The 24,990-nt window shown below is 35.3% G+C and overlaps 1 protein-coding gene across 1 annotated transcript in view; it reads right to left on the reverse strand.

Moving 5' to 3' along the window:
* The window catches only part of LOC308655718 (uncharacterized protein), a 52,966-nt gene that overhangs the window by 17,888 nt on the left and 10,088 nt on the right, over window positions 1-24,990 (reverse strand). The window contains exons 5-9 of the mRNA XM_081305899.1: window positions 23,708-23,882; window positions 20,925-21,099; window positions 18,144-18,318; window positions 15,363-15,537; window positions 11,216-11,327 (exon numbers count right to left, since the gene is read on the reverse strand). Coding sequence (XP_081162025.1) covers window positions 11,216-11,327; window positions 15,363-15,537; window positions 18,144-18,318; window positions 20,925-20,974 — 512 coding nt within the window. The 5' untranslated portion in view covers window positions 20,975-21,099; window positions 23,708-23,882. The remainder of the gene's footprint in view (window positions 1-11,215; window positions 11,328-15,362; window positions 15,538-18,143; window positions 18,319-20,924; window positions 21,100-23,707; window positions 23,883-24,990) is intronic.

Consider the following 24,990-nt stretch of genomic DNA (forward strand, 5'->3'; position numbering starts at 1 on the left):
CCCTGTGTTCTGGATTAGACAGTGATCCTCATTCAGATTTATTAAGAAGGTACATTGGTACTTTAGAGTTCTCACTTTAAATGTCAACATGTGACCTTTGACAGGATCCTTTTACCATATGAGTATGACTCCCTGGTGACCTCCCAACTGTAGATTGTGTAATTGTAATCAATGACTACTAGGTACCCTAAAGTCTATATGCATCTAATCTCTCTCACAAAGACTCACTAGCCAGTTTCTGTCAGCACTGAGGAGAATGAATGATTTTTTGTGGTGTTGTGTAAATTGGATATGCCTAAAAACTTATCCACTATGCATTTAATCCAGGTACTCCCAAATCAAAAGCATACAACCTAAAAATGTTTTGAATAAAACTGTTAATTATTAATTCTGTGGTTATTAAACATTCTCTGAAAATCAAGCCTCAAGTCTGTTACTATTGTGCAAATACTTGATTATTAGTCTACTGATTGGCTTGTACATTGAATCAATACGAACGTATTACATGAATTTTCAATTAGTTGAGGAAGGACTTCCACTTTCAGTCATGATAAAATGACAGGGACTAAACTAATCCACCTGACTCAAACAACTAGAAAACCCAGGCAAACACAGATGAAGCAACTGTTTTTCAGACATTAAACTACAAGCAGTACAAAGCCAAGTCATCTAAGAGAATACAAATTAAGTCCTAGGGTAGCGCCAGCTTTCTGCCTAGAAAGCATATTTTAGATCACAGAAAATAAAGAGGGGCGGGGGGAGGTTTTGCAAATACAGACAGTGACCTGAGTTGAGGAGCTGAAGAACAGAGCTCAGAGTGTCTAAGAAGGCAGGATTTTGTGATGGAGTGTGTATGTGTGTGTGTGTGTGTGTGTGTGTTACTGAGGATTGAACCCAGGGCCTTGTGCATGTTAGGTAAGCACTCTACTAACTGAGCTATAGACTCAGCCCTGTGAGGCAGTTTTCAGGAGAGAAAAGAGCTATGGAGGAAAGGAACTCCAGAAATCTGCTTCAGGGTGTCCCTTGAGTCAATGCTCATCTCTATGACATGCACACAATGAGGAAAATTGCATGTGTCTGCTTAAAAAGCTATTGGAAAGTGGTGAACTATTAATCACAAGATCCACAGTGGGTCTATGAGCAAAAGTGAAGAGTCCAAACTGATTCCTGAGAGCATCAAATTTATCATCAGAAGAAGTGGACCTTAGTTAATGGGGATACATGATACCTAGGCCAATCCTGGTAAAACATGAAAACCAGATGATAAAACTGAAGAAATCAAAATGACTATCAGAGAAAAGCATGATATTTCTTTTTAAAAATAGCAACAGGAAACACACCATCTCCAGCATATGATCGAAATCTCCTAGTCATCTGAGGCATTTGAAAAATATGACAAGAGGAAAATGAAAGATACACAAATGAATCAAGTGGAATTTTTAAAAAGAAAAATTTAAATATATAAACATTTTTTTTAAAAAAAATCACTGGATAGACAACACAGGTGATAAAGCTTTGCAGAACAGGGAAGAAAATCTGAAGCTGTTCCAATACAGAATAACCAAACTGTAAATGAAAAGCAAACAGCCTCACAGATCAGTGAAGAATATCAAGTTATTTAAAATGTCTCTAGAGTCCCAGAGAAACTAACACAAAAATATTCAGGAACAGAATGCAAAAAACTTCTAACTATGACAAAAATGATACTCCTAGAAGCTCAATGAATAAATACAAGAAGAATAAATACATAGAAAACCATATGAGATACATCAGAATCAAATTATTGAAAAGCAGTGATAAAGAGGAAAACTGGGGCTGTTAGGCCTTAGGAAAATGATTACATTCTGACAGAAAAATGGGAGTAAGAGTCAAATGCTGCAACTACAAAACAAATGACAAGGGAAATATGATTTTTTTTTTCAGTAAAACAGCTTATTTTTAATTCAGAAGGTTGGATGAGCTAAATTGTCCATATGAAAGCCACCAAAACAGAGAAGCTGTAAACTACTGTTGCCTCAAGGAATTTTCAGGGATGATGTGAATATTCTGTATCTGTACTATCAAGAAAGTATCTAATAATCATGCATGGTTTTTGAAATGCAGCTACTATTATAGCTAAGGAACTGATTTTTAAATTTTATTTCATTAAAATAAGATCATTTTCTAAGGGCTTGCTGTACCCAAAAGGTTAACAGGGTTTCAGCCCCCTAAAATACAGTCAATCAGAAAAAAATCTATTTATATCTAATAGAGAATAGATATATTTTCGTCCTTAAGACTTAGCAAAGATCTGATTGTGTTATGTTTAAGAACACAAAATAAGTTTAAGTAGCTGCCATATGAGAACTAATTTTAAAGATTAAGGTTTATATTCTGAAAATATCAGCAGAGATGGTGAATCCTCTGTAAAATCATAGAGAATGTGTTTAGAATGAAAGAACCTTTTCATTTTTACTCAAGGGAGATTTTTATCCTTGAATCCAAATAGAATATATTAACTATGAATTAAAGGCATCTCTAAAGTGTACTTTAGACGAAATATTTTGTGGAGCATATAAAATTAACAGACAATAAATTCCAGCCTTATCCCAGATTTGGTGGTCCTAAATTTCCAATGTAAATATTAGAGGCATTCAGACTCAAATAAAGAGTAAATGACAGAATAAAGAGTAAACAGAAACAATAAAAATGCCCAGATATTCCAGAGAATCAATCAACAATATTATTACATACCATATTTAAGACCTCAGAATAATATTTAAAGGGATACAGAAAAACATATATTATATCCTGAAAACAGTATTCAAATAAAGATCATAATGTTAATTAAAACATAGCAAATATGCTAAGATATAAAAGATGCAAGATATAAAGTCTAAAGTTGTCCTCTCTGAGAGAGCGTGCACATAATGGAGGGAGATGATGTCCAGCTGAGAAGACCACAGAAACCTTCTTAAAAAGGTAATATTTGAATTAATTACTGAAAGATGTAGGAATTCAACAGACATAGAGTAGTTTTCCAAATCTTTTTTAATTTACCTCCTGGTAACAGAATAATTTTCTTAAACATGTTTTGGGCATATATATGGATAATTATAAACAGGGGAAAACAGAAGACAAACTAATGTATTTAAGCCTCTTTTCTTGGAAAAAGTAAGTCAAAAGAATGCCATAAAAAGTCTGAATTTATTCTTCAAAAAGCATCAATAATTTAGAAAAATATAACTTATATCTACCACAACAGTGACAAATTTTCAATGGATTTTAAAAAAAACTACCTGTCAAAAATTTTAAAAATCGGGGCTAGGACTGTGGCTCAGCAGTTGAGTGCTCGCCTGGCATGGACGGGACCCGGGTTCGATCCTCAGCACCACATAAAAGTAAAAGGCATGGTGTTGTGTCCATCTACACCTAAAATTTAAATATTTTTAAAAATTTAAAAAATCCATTTGTAGAACTATTTTGTGAAAAATGTAATTTTCATTTTGTAATGTAAAAAATCACCACAGTATATTTGTTATTATCCTGTTTATTTAAAATTATGATGAAGATTGAAGTCTTGAGCATTGAACTGCTTTCTGAAATAAGCTAAATGTAAGTTTTTGAAAGTTAAAATTGGGGAAATACATAAATTTGAAAAATCTGAAGGGTCATATATACAGATTTAAGAAAAAATATAATCCCAACCTGAAGACATTTTGCAATTAAAATTATATTTTTTCATCTTTTTTTAATACTTACAAACTAAGTTATAATTTAGAAACAAAAATTTTATCACTATCTACACACCAAGTATCACTACTTATTATTTGAACATCCATTTTATTATATTGTTAAATAACTTGCTACACACAATTTAAATTCCTTCACACTAATAAAGTTACACCATCATATTCTTTGTGTGCATGATGCACATTTGTCTTAATTCCAATTTTCTTAGGTCACAAATTACCTTGAGATGAACTCTGAAAATTTATTAATGACAAATCCCAGCATTGAAATTCCTTGGTCAAACAGGATGGGGAATATTAGCTATCAATGCTCAACTATATTCCTGAAAGACTGAACAGTTTCCAACTAGCACCAGCAGGGTAGAAACTGCCTCTTTGAAAAGCATGCTCAAGGCAGATTTGTCACCTGCTAGCTCTTCCCTAAGAGAAATTTCAGATTCATTAGGCTGAGTAGGAGGAATGGATGGATCATACAGATCCTAACAGGGCTTGGAGCTTCCCAGGCATATATTCATTATTATTTATAAATACAAAAAAGTTATTTGGATTTTGTTTGTTCAAAGTATGCTTTGTTAAAACTGCAGATTACCTTTCCAATAAGTTGGTTTTACAATAGAATGTGTGAATGATTACTGAACAATTCAATACCTGATTATAAAGAAAGAAAAACACAGCTGTAAAAAAAAAAAATTGAAAAAAAGAAATTACACAACTAAATAATACAATCAACAATTTATACTGAATATAAATATATGGAGTATTTCATCCATCAATGAGTAAATATACTTTCTTAACAACAACAAAATTCAAAGAGCTAAAACCACATTATAGTGTCAATCAGAAGTATTCACTTCAAAAAGATTAAAGAACATTCATATTCTCTGTAATCAAACTGTATTCTTCTAGGAAATTTGTGCATGTGATAGTCTTGAACAATTTCTCCTCTGCAAATGGAACTTTCTGTAGCAAATCAGCTGTCAAAGATGCTGATTATAGTTATGTCTTTATGATAATTTGCCATTGCTTAACATGACCTAGTCAGAAAATTGTTTTGAGTTATATAAAGAAGTCCAACCAACAATCATGGGACTCTCTTACCTGACTGGGGCAAATGGGTCAATCAGGGTCAGTATACACTTTTGATAAAAGGGTCTTAGAAAATGAAACTAATAAAAAAAACAGGCTTCCTCTGAATCATTGAAGATTTTGTGATTGGCACTATATCTCCACTATCAGGGATTGTGCATTAAGAGCAGACACAACCCTAGGGCACTGACTACTGTTTGAACCATTATTTATCTGAGAGTCATGAACCATGAGACACCATTATCTCAGTTTATGACTATCAACAACATCCAGTATAAATGACAACCTAGTGAAAAGCCCCTTTCCTAGGCTGGGAATAGGCACTCAGCAGAAGTGCAGAAGAAGTAATCAATGGTACATTCATTCTTTGTTCATATCACATTTTAAAATGCCTGTTGTAGAAAATGCTTGAAATGGTTCCAAGTAGGAGATTATTAATCTTAAAAAGACTATCTATAAGTCTTTAAAACTATCTTAAAAATGTTGTACAACAATTTCTATTTAATAACCAAAGAGCACTTATTATTACCCACCACTGAGCTAGGTACTTATTAAGTATTCATTTGCTGACACTAGTTTTTCCTTTTTTCCCCACTTATTTCCTCTGGGATCTGGAGTATTTCTAGGAAGGTGTTCCAAGTTGCTTAATGAAGGTATCAATCAATCACTATAATGCACAAGAACTACACATGGAGAGGCCTTGTCACCACCATGACTAATGTCAACTTGAGGGGAATAGCCACAAGCTGCCAGGACATACTTTATAATTTATATTGAGAAAAAATGCTTGATAAAGTATCTGAAGAATTCCCAGAGATTGTTCTTCTAATTTTTACCAATAAATTATAAGATCTACCAAACAGTAGACCCTGAAATCATATAAAATAAAGTAGAAATCATGTACGTTTGTATTCAACTTTTTCTTAGTCACTTGATAATAAATACTATAACATAGTTCATCTTAACAAAGTTCAATAAGACAAATATGGAGAATCAAGGCAGACACACAATATTCACTTCTAAGTGCATATTATTAGTAAGAGGATTACCCTGTGTACACACTGAAATAAAATTTGCTTTATTCACCATATTTGATTACTGAATAAAACATCTTTCTCTTTTAAAAACCGTTAAGTCATTTAAAACTAAAATTCCAAAGGTAAACTTTACTATGTCCACAGGAGAAATTCACTCTTAGTTAACAGGTGCATTCCATTATTGTTCTCCTTTTCAAGCTGGAATTAAATTTAGACCACTAAGTGACTTCATGTAGGCTACTAAATGGCCCACAGAGACAAATAACTGTCAATCATGATTGATGTGGCTTTGGCAGACTGGTTCCAGAGTGAAAGGTCTTAAATCCCACAACCACTGCCCTGAAATTTCCTGTACTCCCCTAAAATATAAATAAATGTTCCACAAGAGGTGCTGTGGTACATTTCCTTCAGTAAACTGAAAAGTCTTAGGTTGCAATAAATAGCAAATAAAAATGGTACAGTGAAAATTCCTTTTGTATGTATACATCAGATAAAATCCTATTTACAAATTTCTTAAATTCAACTGCTATGAATGTAGATGTGGTGTCATATATGATACCATCTAGCAATGCAGGTGATGCAAATAACTGACACAGAACATAATTTCTCAGTGGAAAAGATTCTATTCTTGTGGATGCAATAGTTCATTATGAAATAAAGACTTTCCACATCTTCCCTCACCTTCACATAAGGCAGAATCTGTAAAACATTGGAAAATTCTAAGAAATGAAGAAATTAAAAATTGCATATGCCCTCCTCTGGATAAGAACTACAGTGTTGCCATTAATGTTTATCCCTTCCTTTGCTTAGTCAAGTTTAAGAACTGATAAGATCTTACTTTAGAAATAATAGCAAGGAGAGTGACTATAGGTATGAAATAATTAAGCCATTTAAGTGTCTTCATTCACTGGACATTTGTAGTCCCTACACACACTTTGTAATAATTTTGACATAAGCATAAATAGTATAACATAGACGATTTTCCAACTTGGAAAGAAAAATCTACCTTCATTTTTAAAAAGGGATGTCAATCAAGGTTATGCAAACAAGGATTCCAATTCCAGCTCTGCCCTTCTCTTGCCAAGTAATTTTGGGCAGTTATGTAGCCTCTCTGATTGTTTTCTATATATAATTTATAAATGGCAATAGGAACTGCTGATATGACTTTGAGAGGTTTAAATGAGATGTAGTATAACATTATGCAAAGTATTTGGCGTATAGGAAGTGATTAAATCTCTTAGCGTAGTTATTATTTAGAATATATGCACAAGTTAGAAATTCATGCCCTAGATTGTTTTTCATCAACAAAAATGATATTTACCTACTTTCAGGGATAATGAGTTGATTCAAATATGATTTACATTTCACCATTGACAATTTCCACATTCTCAGGCAGTTATCTGATACTCTTATGACTTCTATGAAACTAGATTTAGATAATGATTCTTGGTGTTTTACATCTGTATCTTTCTAAAAGGGTTAGTGGGGTTCTTTGGAGATGTGGCACACAACCTCCTATAATATTTTGTCTGAGGTCATTGTAATACTGAAGTTAGCACATTGATCTCAAGAGAAATTTTGTAAACCAACATTACCAGAGGATGTTTAATTCATGAATATGTATCACAGCACTGGTTGATATTGACCTTGTGCTCATGAGCAGGTAGGACTCTACAGGTGACTCACTTTGGTGTTATGCCCTTGCCCTTGGACAACACTGACATATACATAGGAAGGACATGATGTTACAGAAGCTCTGATGTTTGGCCTCATACATATATTCTCAGGGATGACTTTCACATTCCTGTGCATCTTTGATTTTACATACAAGGCCTTTTATAGCCTCTCCAGGTGCCACAGTGGTTATATAGCTAGCTCTAAGCTTCATCTGGAGTGTACATATTATGTTCTCAGGCAACAGTGTTGGTCATGGCTCTTTTTTTAAAATATTTTATTTTTTGTAGTTATCGGCGGACACAACATCTTTGTGTGTATGTGGTGCTGAGGATCGAACCTGGGCCGCACGCATGCCAGGCGAGTGCGCTACCACTTGAGCCACATCCCCAGCCCCCATGGCTCTTTTTAAACAATTGATATACCTAGCCTAATTATCTAAAAAAATAATAATATTTTTGTGTAAAAATATTAGGATTTCTGTACAGCCTGGCCATAAGTTGATGTTGGAAAGCTGTTTGGAATGCCTGCCGGGCCTTGAACTCACCCATGCCCAGTTTTCCCTGACCAGATAATAACCCTTTCCTAAACCTTAGTGATGCCTCATGAATCCTGACCTTCCCTGGCCAGATAACAACCCTCTCTGAGACTCTAACAACCTTCATAAATTTTGATGTCAGGGCCATCAAAAATGTAAACTTCTGTTATGCTCCTCAATGTTTTCTTATCTGTAACCCCCCCCCCCCTTTGTGTAACTTTTTGGGCTATAAACTGGGCTGCAAGGAAGCTTCGCTGCTGTCCTTGTCTCCCATGATTTTGATGGGAAAGGAAGCCCAGCCATTCGAAGTAATAAGCTTGCTTTAATTTGATTTTAATTGGAGTCATTGGTCTTTTCTTGCATCGTGGTCTAACATTTTTGGAGGCCCCAGTGAGATCAAACTGCAGGACGAGACTGCAATATCAGACTGTTGGAAATTCTGAAGCTAGCCTCTGTCCTACCCCTCCCCATACCCAACAGGGTCGCACTTATGGAAGGTCTGACTCAATCCATTCCCCAGGCAGACCCTCAGGCACTGTTTCTATTTCTATCCCAGAGGAAGAGGTGACTCCCACCCCTGTCCTTCCTCTCCATCAGGTTCCAGAAGGTCCTTATATATAGTTTTCCACAAGGGATCTCTACAACTGGAAAAACCAGAATCCCCCATTTAGCGTGGATCGGAGTTCCCTGATTTCCCTGGTTGATTCTGTCTTTTTTAATCATCTCCCCACCTGGGATGACTGCCAACAGATTCTCCATACCCTTTTCACTACGGAGGAAAGGAAGCCAATCCTGGCAGAAGCAGCTAAAGCCTGCCTGGAATAAACTCTCTTACGAAAGATGAGAAAACAGAAGTAATCAACTTGGCTTTACCTAAAAGAAACCAGACTGGGATCATGGAACGGCTGAAGGTAGGAGAGCACTCAGTGATTACCACCAGGCTCTATTAGAGGGTCTGAGGAGGGCAGCTCGTAAGCCCACCAATCTTTCTAAAGTAGCAGAGGTGAAACAAAACCCAGAAGAATCACCTTAAGCGTTTCTCGAATGGCTCCTAGAGGCATTCTGTCTATATACTCCTATAGACCCTGAGGACCCGACAAATCTGAAGGCGATTAACCTGGCTTTTGTAGCTCAGTCAGCCCCAGACATCCCTAAAAAGATTCAAAAGACAGATGGCTTTGCTGGGAAGAACAGGTCAGAATTATTGGAGATAGCCCAAAGGTGTTTGAAAACAGAGGCAGCCGGGAAGATCTACTGATAAGGAAAGTAAATCGGGCTACAGTAGCTGCACTAAGGTCTCCCGAAGTTTTCAATTCCAGACAGATGCAGGCTGCACATGGCAGAGGCAAAAGATAAACTCCCCTCCGAATAGATCAGTGTGCTTATTGCCGGGAATATGGACACTGGAAAAATCAATGCCCCCAACAAAATCGAAAAGACTTTCTCCAGCTGCAGACTGGAGCCCCTCAGCCAAAATCAGCTCTAACTTTAGAAGAATAGGGGGACTATGGCTCTTTCAAACTAGGCTCCTGAGAGCCAATGGTAACCTTCACAATTGGGAGCCAACCTGCAAATTTCTTAGTGGATACAGGGGCTTTATATTCGGTGTTACAGAAGCCCCTAGGACCTCTCACTAATGAAACTATGGAAGTACAAGGGGCAACAGGAGAAATTAAAAATTATAGATGGACCACAGATCGGATTGTTGATGTAGAACAAGGAGCGGTGACTCACTCTTTCATTGTTATCCCTGAATGCCCTTTCCCATTGCTGGGGCGGGACCTTCTAAGCAAACTTCAGGCAACTAGATCATTTTCAGGGGAGATGCCTACACTACAATTGGGGAGTCCTACAAGAGCCCTAACTATAACATGCCCATTAAGTGAGGAATATCTGCTCTCTCAAAATCCTATCCAAGCTTCAGAGGGAAAATGGAAAAAAATATTAATCCAAGAAATTCCTACAGTTTGGGCTGAGGATAACCCTCCGGGGTTAGCTAAACATGTGCCACCAGTCATAGTTCAACTAACCTCTGGGGCTATACCCATTTGGTTAGACAATACCCCATAAGCTCTGAAGCCAGAGAAGGCATCAAAACTCAGATCAGACATCTCCTAGAAGAGGGAATTCTAATTAGATGCCAGCCTGAAACACCCCTTTGCTGCCAGTCCAAAAGCCTGAAACTCATGATTACAGACTGGTACAGGACTTAAGAGAAGTAAACAAATGGGTAGAAACCATACACCCAACCATTGCAAACCCTTATACCTTGCTTAGTATGTTGCCACAGGAACATAGAGTCTACACTGCATTAGATCTGAAAGATGCATTTTTCTCCATTCCATTGTCAAAACTGAGTCAGCCCATCTTTGCATTTGAATGGACTGACCCAGAACAGGGGATATCAGGACAACTAACCTGGACTTGACTACCTCAAGGATTTAAGAACTCCCCCACCATCCTTGATGAAGCACTCAACAAAGATTTGAGCCTCTTCCGCAGTGAGTACCCCGAGATAAACTTGCTCCAATATGTGGATGATCTTTTACTAGCAGCAAGGGATGAAAGGGACTGTTTAAGGGCCATCCAGGGTTTACTGAGAACCTTGGCTCAATTGGGGTACCGAGACTCCAAAAAGAAAGCACAAATCTGTTCTCCTCGAGTTACTTATCTAGGATATGAACTGAGGGAAGGGAAAAGGCTGCTATCCCAAGCCCGCATAGAGGCCATAATGAAGATCCCAATCCCAACTACTAAAAGGAAAGTTAGGGAATTCCTGGGGGCAGTTGGGTATTACTGCCTTTGGATACCTGAATTTGCTGAGATTGTCAAACCTTTATAAACTGCAACTACAGGGGGTAACTCACCTGTAGTTTGGACTGAAGAAAATGAATTAGCCTTTAAAAATCTAAAAAAGGCCCTGGTACAGGCTCCAACCCTAACCCTCCCTGATATCTGTAAGCCCTTCCATCTGTATATTCATCAGAGAAAGGGCATTGCAAAGGGGGTTCTTACCCAAAATCTAGGGCCATGGAAAAGGCCAACTGCCTACATTTCAAAAAGCTGGATCCAGTAGCATCAGGATGGCCCCCTTGTTTATGAGCCATAGCGGCTACTGCACTTCTGGTGAAGGAAACAGACAAGCTTACCCTAGGGCAGACTCTAACTGTGACTGCCCCTCATACAGTGGAAGCTCTATGGAGGGATGCCACAAATCACTGGATGTCAAATGCCCGTCGCACTCAATATCAAGCTCTCCTCCTAGACAAAGACAGATTAACCTTCAATAAATCCCTGGCGATCAATCCAGCAACAGTATCCACCGGGCTCCCTTTTTAAGCTTAACACAAGAATATTGCCCTGAATCTCTCGTGGGTGAGCTGAGTATTTATAGATTCTCTACCTACTGGACTACCAAACTACATCTCTGTGTTCTTTAGATCAAAGAAAACTTCCAAATACATAGCAATTCTGGATGTTGAGAAACTTAAAAAAGGAATGTCCAAAAGAATATCATTTCAACAAAACACAGAAGTCAAGGGAATAGATAAAAGACAAATAGCCAATAGTAGCTAGTGACATCTAATATTATGATGATAAGATGAAGACAAAATAGTCTTTATGCTAATTTTTGTAAGTGTTCAACTATTGAATCATTTATGTTGATGGATGTGAGCTCATTCTTGTCGGTGATGCTGCTGGCCTGTGTGCTGCCAGTCATGGTTGGCTCATTTAATTTTAATCCTTAGACAAAAATGAAGAAATCAATAAATAATAAAAATAAATAAACAATTAGATACACAGGTATCACTGGCTTTTTTAGCTTTTCAATATTATACTAAGGAAAGCTCAAATCCCAAAGTATTGCTAATTTTCTTGGGGAAAAAATTTAGTAATATAAAATGTATAAACTGCATGGCTAAATGCAACAAAAATATTCAACATATAATTTGGAATAAATACCTGATTAATTTATCCAAAATATGAACAAATGTTTTTTTTCTTTTTTTGAGTTAGCATAATTTTTGATCCCGTATTCTATATTTCATTGACTTCAAATTATTTCCATAGCAAGAAAACAATAAAGCTCCGTGGTACCTTCTCTTTCAATTTCCAATCATTATTAAATACAGAAAATGGAGTACAGAATATAAAGCAGGGTATACATGTACAAACAACTTGACAATTCTCTTGAAAAAATTACCCAAGCTTTTTGTTTTACTTGATATGTAATTAATAAAGGATTTTTTTCTTCTTTCCTACTGTAGGTTACTTTGCTATGTAGGTAAAATAGACATAATACGGAGAATAAGAATGAATGGAGGAAAAAAGGGAGAGATGGAAATTTCATTAATTTGAAATTACATATGGAAAGGTCATCTATTTTATTTATTCTTTTCTCCCAAACAATAATACTTGCATTGTTGTAGATATTTAGCAACTAAAAATATATATCCTCAAAACTTGACAGAGAAACAGTAGTCTTTGAAAGCTTAAGAAAACATAGCCAATTTTTCTTCTGCATTTGCCGTCATGTAATTAATATTCTCAAGAAGAGGACAAACATAAAGACTGTGGAATGAGGTGGACATCATTATCATAAGTACATGTATGAAGACACAAATGGTGTGACTCTATACTTTGTGTACAACCATAGGTATGAAAATTTGTGCTCTATATGTGGAATATGAGTCATAATGCATTCTGCTGCCATATATAACAAATTAAAATTTAAAAAATACAAAAAAAGAACGTGAAAGTAAAAAAAAAAAAAACTACTGTAAATCTAGGCCCCATCTAAGAGTCTTCAATTTCAAGTAGCAATTTGTATGACATAATTCTAGCTGAAAGTGCCAATGGTGCCAATCATTTATTAGTCTTCCTTTAACTTGCATGGTTTCAAGAAAGCAATGGTTCAATGATACCAGACAGATAATTATTAGAGTCCTTATGGGCAAGGAGAATCTCTCTACTACAAATCTTCTACTATAATTTGCCTAGGCTTTTCCTTTTGATAAGATACACAATTTTTCCAGCATTTTTCTTCTACTACAACGTTTAGTCTCATTTCAGACCTATACCATAGATAACTCTAAAACATAGATACCTTCACTTTAGATCCACATTGGTTTCCTGATAAACACAAGATGTCTGTATTCTAAGAAATATGGGAAGTATTGCCCTTTATCATGATGTCAAGTCAAAGTCAACCCATTTTTGTTAAAAAGTTTTTGAGGAATAAACTTCCTTTGCATGTGAGTGAAAAATCAAATTCCAAAACAGATAAAGTCTGATGAAATATGGAACATAGCAATGTAACCTCCAATTACTCTTTAAGTACATGCACTTTTACTTCTCCATTTTCTACAACAGGTACACATGTTATCTATTTCAATATCAAAACTCTATTATCAGAATCCAACAGTTAATTCCTTTAAAGGCTATGGAACCAAGAAAAAAAAGGTATTAAAATCAGAAGTTCAATTAGAAAATTTAACATGAAAAAATCATAATTTTGAGAATAAGAGATTTAATTAGATTTAATTCTCTAAGATTTAATTAGAATTAATTCTGTACATGTTATTTAATTAAAACAATAGCATATGTCAATTACAAAAAAGCATATGTAGTCAATGTTCATAATAATCAGAAAATTAGTAGACTTAGTAATTTTGAAAATTTTATTGTCAACCTTATTTTTTATTCCTTTAATAAGAGACCTCTATGTTGCCGGAGGACTGCTAATATTTTTAAAGATTGTTCTCTGAGGTTGGAAAAAGGCTTAAATTTTGTTTACCCAAATTCAATTAAACTTTTATTTCTAAGTACTGTAGCACTTACAGACTTAGTTGTAAAGTCTTAGAAACTCAAATTTAACTCCTGTATTTATTAGGCACATCATCTTCTACAGTATCTATTGATTTAAAGAAATCTTTACAGTGAAAATGAAATGTTCACAAACACACTCTCTGATACTGATGATCACTGTTGAACATCAGCTAATTGATACTCTTAGCAACAAATACATAGGAGGATTCTTAAAATATCACAGCTACCAAAATAATGAGTGCATTTAAGTTTGCATATATTTTATTTTCATTTCATTCTCACAAAAGTCTTATAAAATAAGTAGAACAGGTAGTTGAAAGTTGAGTTTACCAAATTAACAATCAAGATCCAGATAATTTAAATCCCTCTTGTCACAGCTAGTAAAGTGAGGAGTCCTATATTCAAACCTAGAGTTTCTAATAATGGGACCAGTCGGTCTCAGAGTATGGCACTCAACTAACAGAATCTGGGACTTTTTATTTTTTTCTAGTATGAGTGCATTTGATCTTTAAGAACCATTTTAAATGACATTTCTAAATTAAGTATTAAAGTAGAAGAAGTCTTAAAGGCAAGTAAATTGGATATGCCTGAAAATTTACCCACTATGCACTTAAAGCATGTACTCCCAAATCAAAAACAAACAACTTAACATAAAAATATTTTGAATAAAACTGATAATTATTACTTATATGGTTATTAAACCTTTACTTCAAACTACACCACTTAACATTAAATTTGTCTTTACAATGGAGGCCAATTTAATAAACAAAATAGTAACAAAATATTAAGCTTTTACATAAAAAGTAAGAGTAATACACAATTAGAAACAAAGAATATACCACAGCCTTGTATTGTTTTTAGTGTCTGGAGCTTCCAAAGCATATCATCAGTCATTATAACTTAGAAATGCAACAATAAAAAGTTACTTGGATTTTTTTTGTTCAAAGCATGCTTTGTTAAAGCTGCAGTTTACCTTTTCAATACGTTGGTGTTACAACAGTATATGTGAATGATTAATTAAAAGTTCAATACCTGAATACAAAGAAAGAAAAACACAGCTTTAAAAAAATTGAATAAAAGACACTATGGGGTTAGAAATGATGGTAGAGGGGCTGGGGTTGTGGCACAGTGGTAGAGCACTCGCCTCACATGTGCGAAGCCCTGGGTTCGATGCTAAGAACCACACATAAATAAATAAATAAAGATATTGTGTCCAACTATAACCAAAAAATAAATATTTACAAAAAAAGAAAAAGAAACAATGGTAGAATGATTTGGCCATTACTAATGCATGGGCCCACATGATTACATGAGTTTTGTAAATCTACTTCATGGACAACCAGATGAAGGAGAAATTACACTTCACTGATTTGGGATGTGTCAAAGCGCATTCCACTGTCATGTGTAACTGATCAGAACAAATGAAGAATATATTTGAACAAATTAAAAAGCAGAAAGCAAGCTTACCAAAGTTCTGGGGCTGGTGTAAGTAGCAGATGCTCCTCTGCTGTCTGCATGTGTGGAAATTCTGGCTGGTGCGTGGGTCCTGGTCACAGGTGCTTGTGTCTTGATGCCAACAGCAATCCTTGTGAGCACGCAGGCATGTGTGTGAACACAGACAGCAGCTTCCACTTCGAGGGTCCTGAGGGCCATAAGGCACCTTGCTGGGAGATGTACATCAACGAGTGTCATTCAGAGCCCTGCCACATATATGTTCCCCATGATAAACAAAAACTAAATAATTTACAACTAGAATGCCCACACCACACAACATTCTCAACAAAATATTTCATGAGGATGAATTGAAAACAAAACAGGAAAGGGAGGATCTACACTAAATACACAGTCAACCAAACTAGAAACTAAGTCACATTAGTAAGCAGATATAAGCCAAAATGAGTGGGAACCCAGATCATATCTCAGTAATAAACTTGAATATTAACAGCCTGAACTCATCAATCAGAATATGCAGACTGGCAGATTCATTTCATGGGGAAAGACATCCACAGGCTGAGGGTGAAAGGATGGGAAAAAACGTCACATTAATTGTGTAAACAAGCTGGGGTTTCCACGCTCATCTCAGATAAAGTAGACTTCAAGCCAAATTTAATTGGAAGAGACCAAGAAGGATATTTCATACTTCTTAAGGGGAAGTATGTATGAGGAGGACATAACAATTATAAACATTTGTGTCCCAAACAATGGACGTCTGCATGTATCAAACAAATCCTTCTCAATTTCAATAGTAAAAGAGATCATAACACAATAATACTGGGTGACTTTAACACACCTCTCTCGCTACTAGACAGTCATTCTAAAGAAAAACGAAATGAAAAAAACTATAGAGGGGCTTGGGTTGTGGCTCCATGGCAGAGCACTTGCCTAGCATGTATGAGGCACTGGGATCAATTCTCAGCACAGCATATAAAATAAAATAAATAAAATAAAGTTCTAAGAAGTAAAAATAAATATTTTTTGAAAAGAAACCATACAATTATACAATCAATAATTTATACTTAATAGAAATATATAGAATATTTCATCCATTAACGAGTACATATACTTTTTTTTTCAGCAGCACTTGTCTTCTGCTCTAAAATAGGCCATATCTTACACTGAAAAGCAATTCTTAGTAAATACAAAAAAAGCAAAGAAATGACCCAGCATTATATCATATTAAAATGGAAGAAATGAGGAATCAGCGCTCAAGTAAAAAACAGAAGCCACTCTACCAAAGGGAGACTACATTATACATTATTTAATGAGGAATGGGTAGTCAAATAAATCAAGGATGAAATAAAAAAAAAAATTGTTAGAGGTAAATGAAAACACTGATAATGACATATCAAAATCTCTGGGACACTAGGAAGGCAGTACTAAGAGGAAAGTTTACTGCACTGTGCATGAATAAAGGACCTAACACTACATCTCAAAGCCTGAGAAAAAGAAGAACAAATCAATACCAAAAGCAATAGAAGACAGAAACTAATGAAAATCAGGAAAGGCAGCAGAATACAACAGACACTAGTATGGAAGTATGTATAAACGTGGATGTATAACCAATGTGATCCTGCAATCTGTACAAGTGGTAAAAATAAGAACTCACAACCCACTTGAATCAAATGTATGAAATATGATGTCAAGATCGTTGTAGTGTTTTGAGCAAGCAATAAAAAAATAAAATAAAATCAGAGCTGAAATCAATGAACTCTAAAGGAAAAAAAATGGAAAAAACACAAAGTTGGTTCTTTGAAACAATAAATAAAATACATAAATCCTTGGCCATGCTAACGAAGAGAAAAAGAAAACTAAGATTACTAAAAAAGAAGATGAAGCAAGTAATATCACAAGGGACATGTCTAAAATGCAGAAAGAAATTAGAAACTACTTTGACAATCTGTACTCCAAAAAAATAGAAAATATAGAATACATAAACAAATTCCTAGAGTCATAAGACCTACTCAAACTGAATGAGGAGGTCATACACAATTTAAATAGATTAATTGCAAGTAATGAAATAGAAAACACCATCTAAAGCCTACCAACCAGTCTGGGGTTGTGTGGTAGAGTGCTTGCCTGGCATGTGTGAGGCACTGGGTTTGATTATTAGCATCACATAAAAAATAAACTAAAGGCATTGTGCCTATCTAAAACTAATAAAAATATATTTAAAAAAGCCTACCAACCAAGAAAAGTCCAGGACCAGACGGATTCTCTGCTAAATTCAATGAGACTTTCAAAGAAGAATTAACACCATACTTTTCATAGTATTCCATGAAACAGGAAAAGAGGGAAGCCCTCTAAACTCATTCTGAGACTAACATCAATACCAAAACCAGACAAAGACCCTTTAAGAAAAGAAAACTTCAGACCAATATCCCTGATGAACATACATGTAAAAATTCTCAATAAAATTCTGACAAATTACACACAAAAAATATTAAAAACATAGTTCACCATGATCAAGTGGGGTTCATCCCAAGGACCCAAGGTTGGTTTAACATGCAGAAATCAATAAATGTAAATCATCATATGAATAGACTTGAAAACAAGAATCATATGATCTCAATAGATGCAAAAAACAGCATTTGACAAAATACGGCACACTCTCATGTTCAAAACACGAGAAAAATTAGGAATAGCAGGAACATATCTCAACATTGTAAAAGCTATCCACTGTCATGTGTAACTGATCAGAACAAATGAAGAATATATTTGAACAAATTAAAAAGCAGAAAGCAAGCTTACCAAAGTTCTGGGGCTGGTGTAAGTAGCAGATGCTCCTCTGCTGTCTGCATGTGTGGAAATTCTGGCTGGTGCGTGGGTCCTGGTCACAGGTGCTTGTGTCTTGATGCCAACAGCAATCCTTGTGAGCACGCAGGCATGTGTGTGAACACAGACAGCAGCTTCCACTTCGAGGGTCCTGAGGGCCATAAGGCACCTTGCTGGGAGATGTACATCAACGAGTGTCATTCAGAGCCCTGCCACATATATGTTCCCCATGATAAACAAAAACTAAATAATTTACAACTAGAATGCCCACACCACACAACATTCTCAACAAAATATTTCATGAGGATGAATTGAAAACAAAACAGGAAAGGGAGGATCTACACTAAATACACAGTCAACCAAACTAGAAACTAAGTCACATTAGTAAGCAGATATAAGCCAAAATGAGTGGGAACCCAGATCATATCTCAGTAATAAACTTGAATATTAACAGCCTGAACTCATCAATCAGAATATGCAGACTGGCAGATTCATTTCATGGGGAAAGACATCCACAGGCTGAGGGTGAAAGGATGGGAAAAAACGTCACATTAATTGTGTAAACAAGCTGGGGTTTCCACGCTCATCTCAGATAAAGTAGACTTCAAGCCAAATTTAATTGGAAGAGACCAAGAAGGATATTTCATACTTCTTAAGGGAAGTATGTATGAGGAGGACATAACAATTATAAACATTTGTGTCCCAAACAATGGACGTCTGCATGTATCAAACAAATCCTTCTCAATTTCAATAGTAAAAGAGATCATAACACAATAATACTGGGTGACTTTAACACACCTCTCTCGCTACTAGACAGTCATTCTAAAGAAAAACGAAATGAAAAAAACTATAGAGGGGCTTGGGTTGTGGCTCCATGGCACAGCACTTGCCTAGCATGTATGAGGCACTGGGATCAATTCTCAGCACAGCATATAAAATAAAATAAATAAAATAAAGTTCTAAGAAGTAAAAATAAATATTTTTTGAAAAGAAACCATACAATTATACAATCAATAATTTATACTTAATAGAAATATATAGAATATTTCATCCATTAACGAGTACATATACTTTTTTTTTTCAGCAGCACTTGTCTTCTGCTCTAAAATAGGCCATATCTTACACTGAAAAGCAATTCTTAGTAAATACAAAAAAAGCAAAGAAATGACCCAGCATTATATCATATTAAAATGGAAGAAATGAGGAATCAGCGCTCAAGTAAAAAACAGAAGCCACTCTACCAAAGGGAGACTACATTATACATTATTTAATGAGGAATGGGTAGTCAAATAAATCAAGGATGAAATAAAAAAAAAAATTGTTAGAGGTAAATGAAAACACTGATAATGACATATCAAAATCTCTGGGACACTAGGAAGGCAGTACTAAGAGGAAAGTTTACTGCACTGTGCATGAATAAAGGACCTAACACTACATCTCAAAGCCTGAGAAAAAGAAGAACAAATCAATACCAAAAGCAATAGAAGACAGAAACTAATGAAAATCAGGAAAGGCAGCAGAATACAACAGACACTAGTATGGAAGTATGTATAAACGTGGATGTATAACCAATGTGATCCTGCAATCTGTACAAGTGGTAAAAATAAGAACTCACAACCCACTTGAATCAAATGTATGAAATATGATGTCAAGATCGTTGTAGTGTTTTGAGCAAGCAATAAAAAAATAAAATAAAATCAGAGCTGAAATCAATGAACTCTAAAGGAAAAAAAATGGAAAAAACACAAAGTTGGTTCTTTGAAACAATAAATAAAATACATAAATCCTTGGCCATGCTAACGAAGAGAAAAAGAAAACTAAGATTACTAAAAAAGAAGATGAAGCAAGTAATATCACAAGGGACATGTCTAAAATGCAGAAAGAAATTAGAAACTACTTTGACAATCTGTACTCCAAAAAAATAGAAAATATAGAATACATAAACAAATTCCTAGAGTCGTAAGACCTACTCAAACTGAATGAGGAGGTCATACACAATTTAAATAGATTAATTGCAAGTAATGAAATAGAAAACACCATCTAAAGCCTACCAACCAGTCTGGGGTTGTGTGGTAGAGTGCTTGCCTGGCATGTGTGAGGCACTGGGTTTGATTATTAGCATCACATAAAAAATAAACTAAAGGCATTGTGCCTATCTAAAACTAATAAAAATATATTTAAAAAAGCCTACCAACCAAGAAAAGTCCAGGACCAGACGGATTCTCTGCTAAATTCAATGAGACTTTCAAAGAAGAATTAACACCATACTTTTCATAGTATTCCATGAAACAGGAAAAGAGGGAAGCCCTCTAAACTCATTCTGAGACTAACATCAATACCAAAACCAGACAAAGACCCTTTAAGAAAAGAAAACTTCAGACCAATATCCCTGATGAACATACATGTAAAAATTCTCAATAAAATTCTGACAAATTACACACAAAAAATATTAAAAACATAGTTCACCATGATCAAGTGGGGTTCATCCCAAGGACCCAAGGTTGGTTTAACATGCAGAAATCAATAAATGTAAATCATCATATGAATAGACTTGAAAACAAGAATCATATGATCTCAATAGATGCAAAAAACAGCATTTGACAAAATACGGCACACTCTCATGTTCAAAACACGAGAAAAATTAGGAATAGCAGGAACATATCTCAACATTGTAAAAGCTATCCACTGTCATGTGTAACTGATCAGAACAAATGAAGAATATATTTGAACAAATTAAAAAGCAGAAAGCAAGCTTACCAAAGTTCTGGGGCTGGTGTAAGTAGCAGATGCTCCTCTGCTGTCTGCATGTGTGGAAATTCTGGCTGGTGCGTGGGTCCTGGTCACAGGTGCTTGTGTCTTGATGCCAACAGCAATCCTTGTGAGCACGCAGGCATGTGTGTGAACACAGACAGCAGCTTCCACTTCGAGGGTCCTGAGGGCCATAAGGCACCTTGCTGGGAGATGTACATCAACGAGTGTCATTCAGAGCCCTGCCACATATATGTTCCCCATGATAAACAAAAACTAAATAATTTACAACTAGAATGCCCACACCACACAACATTCTCAACAAAATATTTCATGAGGATGAATTGAAAACAAAACAGGAAAGGGAGGATCTACACTAAATACACAGTCAACCAAACTAGAAACTAAGTCACATTAGTAAGCAGATATAAGCCAAAATGAGTGGGAACCCAGATCATATCTCAGTAATAAACTTGAATATTAACAGCCTGAACTCATCAATCAGAATATGCAGACTGGCAGATTCATTTCATGGGGAAAGACATCCACAGGCTGAGGGTGAAAGGATGGGAAAAAACGTCACATTAATTGTGTAAACAAGCTGGGGTTTCCACGCTCATCTCAGATAAAGTAGACTTCAAGCCAAATTTAATTGGAAGAGACCAAGAAGGATATTTCATACTTCTTAAGGGAAGTATGTATGAGGAGGACATAACAATTATAAACATTTGTGTCCCAAACAATGGACGTCTGCATGTATCAAACAAATCCTTCTCAATTTCAATAGTAAAAGAGATCATAACACAATAATACTGGGTGACTTTAACACACCTCTCTCGCTACTAGACAGTCATTCTAAAGAAAAACGAAATGAAAAAAACTATAGAGGGGCTTGGGTTGTGGCTCCATGGCAGAGCACTTGCCTAGCATGTATGAGGCACTGGGATCAATTCTCAGCACAGCATATAAAATAAAATAAATAAAATAAAGTTCTAAGAAGTAAAAATAAATATTTTTTGAAAAGAAACCATACAATTATACAATCAATAATTTATACTTAATAGAAATATATAGAATATTTCATCCATTAACGAGTACATATACTTTTTTTTTTTCAGCAGCACTTGTCTTCTGCTCTAAAATAGGCCATATCTTACACTGAAAAGCAATTCTTAGTAAATACAAAAAAAGCAAAGAAATGACCCAGCATTATATCATATTAAAATGGAAGAAATGAGGAATCAGCGCTCAAGTAAAAAACAGAAGCCACTCTACCAAAGGGAGACTACATTATACATTATTTAATGAGGAATGGGTAGTCAAATAAATCAAGGATGAAATAAAAAAAAAAAATTGTTAGAGGTAAATGAAAACACTGATAATGACATATCAAAATCTCTGGGACACTAGGAAGGCAGTACTAAGAGGAAAGTTTACTGCACTGTGCATGAATAAAGGACCTAACACTACATCTCAAAGCCTGAGAAAAAGAAGAACAAATCAATACCAAAAGCAATAGAAGACAGAAACTAATGAAAATCAGGAAAGGCAGCAGAATACAACAGACACTAGTATGGAAGTATGTATAAACGTGGATGTATAACCAATGTGATCCTGCAATCTGTACAAGTGGTAAAAATAAGAACTCACAACCCACTTGAATCAAATGTATGAAATATGATGTCAAGATCGTTGTAGTGTTTTGAGCAACCAATAAAAAAATAAAATAAAATCAGAGCTGAAATCAATGAACTCTAAAGGAAAAAAAATGGAAAAAACACAAAGTTGGTTCTTTGAAACAATAAATAAAATACATAAATCCTTGGCCATGCTAACGAAGAGAAAAAGAAAACTAAGATTACTAAAAAAGAAGATGAAGCAAGTAATATCACAAGGGACATGTCTAAAATGCAGAAAGAAATTAGAAACTACTTTGACAATCTGTACTCCAAAAAAATAGAAAATATAGAATACATAAACAAATTCCTAGAGTCGTAAGACCTACTCAAACTGAATGAGGAGGTCATACACAATTTAAATAGATTAATTGCAAGTAATGAAATAGAAAACACCATCTAAAGCCTACCAACCAGTCTGGGGTTGTGTGGTAGAGTGCTTGCCTGGCATGTGTGAGGCACTGGGTTTGATTATTAGCATCACATAAAAAATAAACTAAAGGCATTGTGCCTATCTAAAACTAATAAAAATATATTTAAAAAAGCCTACCAACCAAGAAAAGTCCAGGACCAGACGGATTCTCTGCTAAATTCAATGAGACTTTCAAAGAAGAATTAACACCATACTTTTCATAGTATTCCATGAAACAGGAAAAGAGGGAAGCCCTCTAAACTCATTCTGAGACTAACATCAATACCAAAACCAGACAAAGACCCTTTAAGAAAAGAAAACTTCAGACCAATATCCCTGATGAACATACATGTAAAAATTCTCAATAAAATTCTGACAAATTACACACAAAAAATATTAAAAACATAGTTCACCATGATCAAGTGGGGTTCATCCCAAGGACCCAAGGTTGGTTTAACATGCAGAAATCAATAAATGTAAATCATCATATGAATAGACTTGAAAACAAGAATCATATGATCTCAATAGATGCAAAAAACAGCATTTGACAAAATACGGCACACTCTCATGTTCAAAACACGAGAAAAATTAGGAATAGCAGGAACATATCTCAACATTGTAAAAGCTATCCACTGTCATGTGTAACTGATCAGAACAAATGAAGAATATATTTGAACAAATTAAAAAGCAGAAAGCAAGCTTACCAAAGTTCTGGGGCTGGTGTAAGTAGCAGATGCTCCTCTGCTGTCTGCATGTGTGGAAATTCTGGCTGGTGCGTGGGTCCTGGTCACAGGTGCTTGTGTCTTGATGCCAACAGCAATCCTTGTGAGCACGCAGGCATGTGTGTGAACACAGACAGCAGCTTCCACTTCGAGGGTCCTGAGGGCCATAAGGCACCTTGCTGGGAGATGTACATCAACGAGTGTCATTCAGAGCCCTGCCACATATATGTTCCCCATGATAAACAAAAACTAAATAATTTACAACTAGAATGCCCACACCACACAACATTCTCAACAAAATATTTCATGAGGATGAATTGAAAACAAAACAGGAAAGGGAGGATCTACACTAAATACACAGTCAACCAAACTAGAAACTAAGTCACATTAATAAGCAGATATAAGCCAAAATGAGTGGGAACCCAGATCATATCTCAGTAATAAACTTGAATATTAACAGCCTGAACTCATCAATCAGAATATGCAGACTGGCAGATTCATTTCATGGGGAAAGACATCCACAGGCTGAGGGTGAAAGGATGGGAAAAAACGTCACATTAATTGTGTAAACAAGCTGGGGTTTCCACGCTCATCTCAGATAAAGTAGACTTCAAGCCAAATTTAATTGGAAGAGACCAAGAAGGATATTTCATACTTCTTAAGGGAAGTATGTATGAGGAGGACATAACAATTATAAACATTTGTGTCCCAAACAATGGACGTCTGCATGTATCAAACAAATCCTTCTCAATTTCAATAGTAAAAGAGATCATAACACAATAATACTGGGTGACTTTAACACACCTCTCTCGCTACTAGACAGTCATTCTAAAGAAAAACGAAATGAAAAAAACTATAGAGGGGCTTGGGTTGTGGCTCCATGGCAGAGCACTTGCCTAGCATGTATGAGGCACTGGGATCAATTCTCAGCACAGCATATAAAATAAAATAAATAAAATAAAGTTCTAAGAAGTAAAAATAAATATTTTTTGAAAAGAAACCATACAATTATACAATCAATAATTTATACCTAATAGAAATATATAGAATATTTCATCCATTAACGAGTACATATACTTTTTTTTTTCAGCAGCACTTGTCTTCTGCTCTAAAATAGGCCATATCTTACACTGAAAAGCAATTCTTAGTAAATACAAAAAAAGCAAAGAAATGACCCAGCATTATATCATATTAAAATGGAAGAAATGAGGAATCAGCGCTCAAGTAAAAAACAGAAGCCACTCTACCAAAGGGAGACTACATTA

The sequence above is a fragment of the Spermophilus citellus genome (genome assembly GCF_964194105.1).
Source record: "Spermophilus citellus genome assembly, chromosome: 9".
NCBI lineage: Eukaryota > Metazoa > Chordata > Mammalia > Rodentia > Sciuridae > Spermophilus > Spermophilus citellus.